The sequence below is a fragment of the Suricata suricatta genome, chromosome 10 (assembly GCF_006229205.1).
Source record: "Suricata suricatta isolate VVHF042 chromosome 10, meerkat_22Aug2017_6uvM2_HiC, whole genome shotgun sequence".
Lineage (NCBI taxonomy): Eukaryota > Metazoa > Chordata > Mammalia > Carnivora > Herpestidae > Suricata > Suricata suricatta.
In genome coordinates, this window is record NC_043709.1 from 57,390,202 (window position 1) to 57,396,572 (window position 6,371).

Sequence of the window (6,371 nt, forward strand, 5' to 3'; positions counted from 1 at the left end):
TTGCAAGTGACAAGATTTCCTTCTTTTTAATGGCTGAATAATGTTCCTTTGTGTATATATATATATATATAAATAATATATATATATATATATATATATATATATATATATAAATCACATCTTCTTTATCCATTCATCAATTGATGGATACTTAGGCCGTTTCCATATCTTGGCTATTGTAAATAATGGTGCTATAAACATAAGGGTGCATGTATTCCTTTAAAAATTCTTTTTAATGTTTTATTTATTTTTGATAGAGAGAGAGACAGAGCATGAGAGAGGGAGGGGCAGAGAGAGAAGGAGACACAGAACTGGAAGCTGGCTCCAGGCTCTGAGCTAGCTGTCAGCACAGAGCCTGACGCGGAGCTTGAACCCATGAGCGTGAGATCTGATCTGAGCTGAAGTCGGAGGCTTGACCAGCTGAGCCACCCAGGTGCCCCCGTGTATTCCTTTTTAAAACCTCATATGTTTATTTTTGAGAGAGACGACACGAGCAGGGGAAGGACAGAAAGAGAGGGAGAGAGAGTAAATCCAGCACTGTCAGTGAAGAGCCCAACGTGGGGCTTGAACCCATGACCTGTGAGATCATGACCTGAACCAAAATCAAAAGTCAGACATTTAACTGAGCCACCCAGGCACCCCTATATTTATTCCTTTTATTTAGTGTTCTTGTATTCTTTGGGTAAATACCCAGGAGTGCAATTGTTGGATCATTTTTAACTTTTTGTGGAACCTCCATACTGTTTTCCACAGTGGCCACACCATTGTGGAATTTCCACTAATGGTGCATGAGTGTTTCTTTTTCTCCATATCCTTGTTAAGACTTGTTTCTTGTGTTTTTGATTTTAGCTATTCTGACAGGTGCAAGGTGATATCTCATTGTAGTTTTGATTTGCTTTTGGTTGCTCTAAAGATTCCTTATTTTGCCTTTATTTTTGAAAGATATTTTTGCTGGGCATAGAATTCTAGGTCAATAGAATTCTTCTCAGTATTTTAAAGCTGCCTTACCATTGTCTTCTGAGTGGCATAATTTCTTTTAAGAAATCTATTGAAATTCTCATGCTTGTTCTTTTCATGAGTAGTTTGTTTTTTCTTGGAATGATTCATCAAATATTCTTTATTTCTGGTTTTTGGAAGTTTTACTATGATATATCTAAGTGTGTGGTGGTGGTGGTGGTGGTGGTAGTAGTGGTGGTGGTGGTGTGTGAGTGTGGTGTTTGTGTGTGTCATTCATCCTGATATTCTGCAATGGGTTCTCTGTTTTTTTTTCTGAGGGGGGGTCTGTTGTCTGTTTTCTTTCATTATGATTAGAAAATTATCTGACATTACTTCAGATATATCTTTCTACCCAATTTTCTCTTTTCTTTTGGGAGTTCTATTGCACATATTTTGAGTGTTTGATATTGTCCCATTGTTCTGAGGGTCTACTTTTTCCCCATACTTTTTTCTCTTTGTGCTTAATTTGGATAATCTCTGCTGACTTTTATTTAGTTTCACTGATTATTTCCTAAACTGTCTAGTAGGCTTATGAACCCATTATAGAAGTTTTTATTTTTGTTTATGTGTATGTTAGTTCTAGCATTCCAGTATGCTAAACAAGCAAGCAAACAAAAAAACTTTTCTCTCTTTTTGTTAAAGTTCCTCAACTGTTCGTGTGTGTTGCTCACCTTGTTCATTAAATCTTCTAACAGAACAATTGTAATTATGTCTAATAATTCCAATATATGTGTCATCTCAGAGATAGGTTCAAAATTGTGTTTTAATAATGAATTGCTTCTTCTTGCTTTTTTTGTGTGCATTATAATTTAAAAAATGTTTCGTTATTTATTTTTGGGAGGGTGGGCGGGGACTGAGAGAGAGGGAGGCAGAATCCCAAGCAGATACTGCTCTGTCAGTGCAGAGTGTGTTGTAAGGCTCAAACGAACTGTGAAATCATGATCTGAGCCAAAACCAAGAGTTGGACGCTTAACTGACTGAACCACCCAGAAGCCCTTGATTATAATTTTTGATTGTGTGTTGGACATCACATGTAGACAAATAGTAGAGACTGAGATGAATAGTACTTATACACAGAAATGGGCATGTATTTTATTCTGTAAGGATAATGATAGGTTTATTCATCCTACTCAGAAGTTGAACTGAATTTAGTTTTTGTTGTTGCTATCAATAATTTCAGTGTACCATAATCTTCAAAATCCTTCAATTGTGGGCTTGTATTTTCTTGTGTATAGTGTGGTGACTCAGTTGCTAAATTCACTGATGTTGATCTGGAAAAATGTTCCAGAGGAGGGAAATGCAGTGGCAGATGTGATGATGTAGGCATTTGAAAAGTACAGGGAATAAATGCCTCCTCCAAAGACGGTAGAGTTGATTAGTTATTGCCAAGTTATATTGATGCCTTGATGCCTTGACGAGGGATAATGAGAGTTTCGGGAGGTTAACAAGGAGTTAGTGGCTATGAATGAGAGCCATAAGATCTACTTATGTTGTAAGTTGCAAAGAGGGCTTTATCTCCTGTAGAAGAGCAGACATAGCTGAGTGGCATTGTTGATCTACCTGTTAGATTTCTAGAACTCCAGACACATTTGAATGCTCATCCAAGGCAGATCAGTTATGAAACTCAAGACACTGATGGGGAAACCATGGATACTGGAAATATGGAAAAGGCACATCTGAATGAATGCTTCTGAGGATTTTGACTTTGTTGCTTGCTATGAACAATTTGGATTTGCAGAGGTGGCCCACTTTTCCCTACCAAGAGTTAGCTGAAAGATGCTTCTGAGACCTTTTCCCTACAAGGCACCACATGCTTCCTTCAGTAGTTGTCCCCAGTTCTTTTCCTGGATACTAGGCTGGTAAGTAGTATTATCTATCTGAGGACATACTGGGCTTAGTAAAAGAGGAAGAGGGAAGAACCTATACACTAGAAAAATGGAAAGAATTGGCTAGCTTGCACTGGCAGAAGTCAGAGAAGTGTCCCTGGGATTGGATTTTGATCAGGGTCCCAGAATAGAATCCTGGCTGAGGAAGAATTTATTGACATCCTTAAGACGTGGGATTTAGCACTTTAGCACACACTCCAGTTTACTGCTGGGGTGGCTCTTAGAGCCTGAAAAAGGGATGTACAACAACACTGAGTGATGTAGAAATACCTGATTTGCCCTGAAGGAGGTAGGCATGCTGGAATGATGTGAGAGCATTAGATTCACTAGAAGATTTGTTCTACAGGAGGGTAAACAGGATACATTCACTAAGGACATAAGGAACTAAAAGTTCAATAATGACATCATTCACTAGGGATGATGGTAGGACAGATGGTCACAGAGCTGGGCTTGTTAATTTTCATGACGATGATGAGTCCTTAGGAGTAGAGGCCAGGTGATTCTACTCGACTGCCAGAAACATTTTCCAGAAGTATTGGCAAAGTCAGAGGGGCAACCGAGGGACTTGAACTGCAGGAAGTTGTGGTGATAGTTAATAGACCATAGTATCCTAAGACCCCCCTAAGTAGCATCTGTAACTCTTCAAGCTCTTCAATTTCATCTACAAACGTACAGTAAATTCTTGGATTGTGAGGAACATGTTCTGTGAGTATTACACAAGATGGGCAAACATTTCTGATACATTTTAACTTCATAAATGAGCAATGTCTTGCCATATGAATAGTATGTGATGCAGAATGTCACATGATCACTGAGCCAATGGTTCTCTCTCTGTTTCTCACTGCGGGACTGTGGGTGATCATCTCCCAGGCTTGGATGCTCAGTCTCGGGACACAGCATTTGGCAGAAATCAGTGATTTTACAGAACTTTGGAATGTGTCCACAACTGGCATCTGACTTTTGCCTCCAGAGGTTATGGAGATCTTGTCTGCAGGGGAAGAGAAAAAGGTGGAGGAATCCCTCACTTTAAATGAGACTAAGAAGATGTATAAAATGTGCGAAATAGTGCAAACTTTTGTGGAAAACACCACCCAAATAAGACTGTAGGAGTGTGAGTGATGAATCTGTTTAGTGACAATGCAATATCACATTTCCATGAAATCTTCAAAAGGAGGCACAGCAAGTGTGATTGGATAGCTTTCTTGTTAAAGCTGCTTGAAAAGAAAGATTCCACTGAGCCAATAGAGAGCAGTGCTTCTGTTAGTGATAGTGAAAGACATCCTACACAATAATCCTCCTCTCTCTTGTCTCCCTCACACCAGCCACAAAGATTTTCAAAGGTAAGTGGATAATTTGTTTATTTTTCTATGTCTTTTATATTTTTTTTATTATTTTGTATTTGTTTATTTCAGTATTGTAATCATTTTTAATGAATATTTTTGGGTTGTAGAATGAATCAGTTGAGTTTTGATGATTTCTAATGGGGAAATTCACCTTGATATACAAGTATTTTGGATTTCAAGCATGTTTCCCAAGAGTGAATTATGCTCACAAACTAAGGTTTTATTGTATTTTCTAAAAGCCAGACACACTTTGCCACACTCCAGCTTCTATAGATTTTAATCATTGTCAGCATGGCCTAAGATATATCTTCATCTGATTTCTTTCTTTAAATGGAATCCAAATCATTCTGATTTCAGCTCTCAAATGAGTCAGAAATGTCCTTATGAATGATCATGAAATTCCATGCTGTTCTTTACAGTAGGAAGTATTTTCTGTAGCAGATGGCAGAAATAGCCTGTAAGTTCTGCCAGAGGGAGAAGCTTAAGAAAGCAAATTGTTGGGGCGCCCGGGTGGCTCAGTCGGTTAAGCCTCCGACTTCGGCTCAGGTCAGATCTCACGTTTGTGGGTTTGAGCCCCGGGACGGGCTCTGTGCTGACAGCTAGCTCAGAGCCTGGAGCCTGCTTCCGGTTCTGTGTCTCCTTCTCTCTCTGCCCCTCCCCCTCTCATGCTCTGTCTCTCTCTCTGTATCAGAAATAAAATAAAACATTAAGAAAATTAAAAAAAAAAGAAAAAAAAAGAAAGCAAATTGTTGAAAATCTGAGAAAGATGATCTGAAGTAGGTTGTGTGCGTGTGTGTGTGTGTGTGAGAGAGAGAGAGAGAGAGAGAGAGAGAGAGAGAGAGAGAGAGAGAGAGAGAGAGAGAGAGAGAATCATGTATAATATTTTCTGGGAAACACGGAGGATTTTCTGACAAAATGTGCTTACAACTCTTTGGTAGTGATTGGTAAGACTAATAGCTTTTCATGGGAAAGCAGACTTACTTATTCAGCTGATCACCAGATTTATGATAAGCAAAATAATTTTTAATCAGATAGTTCTTTTTTTCTATGTACTCTAAAAATATCATCTTCCTAATATCTCCCCTTTGTAGAAGATATATATCACAAAAAGGATCTTTGTATATCTTTCTCTTGCTTACATATTTAAAACAAAATTTTAATGCATGCTCACAATTGATTCATATGAGATATTACTTTAAAAGGGATATCAGGGGCACCTGGGTAGCTCGCTCAGTTAAGCAGCTGACTTTGATCAGATCATGACCTCACAGTTCATGAATTCGAGACATGCAACGGGCTCTCTACTGACAGCCAAGAGCCTGCCTTGGATCCCCTGTGCCCCTCTTTTTTTCCTTTCCCCCACTTGCACTCTTTCTCTCTCAAAAATAAATAAAAACATTAAAAAAAGAGATGTCCGAAACTGAAGTGAACAGATGGAGTATCTTCATGAATTTCATTGAAAATTTCTATTGATTTTGAGGCCATTAAAATGAATAAAGATGCACTATTTTTCTGGCCACATCCTTCAGGGCTTGTTTTACTTGTTTGTTCCTTAGAGTGTAAATGAATGGGTTCAATAAAGGGGCAACAGAAGTATTGAGAATGGCTACCCCCTTATTGAAGGCAACTCCTTCTTTAGCTGAGGGTTTTATGTACATGAAGATGCAGCTGCCATAAGAGAGGGAGATGACAATCATGTGGGAAGAACACGTGGAAAAAGCCTTTTTCCTTCGCTGAGCTGAGGGGATCTTGAGAATGGTCCAGATGATGTTTGTGTAGGAGAGAATCACCAGCACCAGAGTGACCACCAAGGTCACAACTGCTAAGATAAAGTCAATGAGCTCCAGGAATCTTGTATCTGAGCAAGATATTTCTAGGAGGGGGCCATAGTCACAGTAATAATGATTCAGCATGTTGGAGGCACAGAAATCCAGCTGACTGGTCAGGATGATTGGAGATATGATGATGAGAAATCCAGCCACCCAAGAGCAGAGGACCAGCTGGATGCAGACTCTGCTGCTCATGATGGTCATGTAATGCAGGGGTTTGCATATGGCCACATAGCGGTCATAGGACATGGCAGCCAGAAGGTAAAACTCTGTGGCTCCGAAGAAGATGGCAAAGAAATACTGAGTGAAGCAGCCAG

At 39.2% G+C, this 6,371-nt stretch overlaps 1 protein-coding gene across 1 annotated transcript in view; it reads right to left on the minus strand.

Moving 5' to 3' along the window:
- Nucleotides 1–5,709: 5,709 nt before the first annotated feature.
- Nucleotides 5,710–6,371, minus strand: part of LOC115305158 (olfactory receptor 6C4-like) — a 1,238-nt gene continuing 576 nt past the window's right edge. Inside the window, exon 2 of the mRNA XM_029955467.1 lies at nucleotides 5,710–6,258. Within this exon, the coding sequence (XP_029811327.1) occupies nucleotides 5,710–6,258 (549 nt within the window). The remainder of the gene's footprint in view (nucleotides 6,259–6,371) is intronic.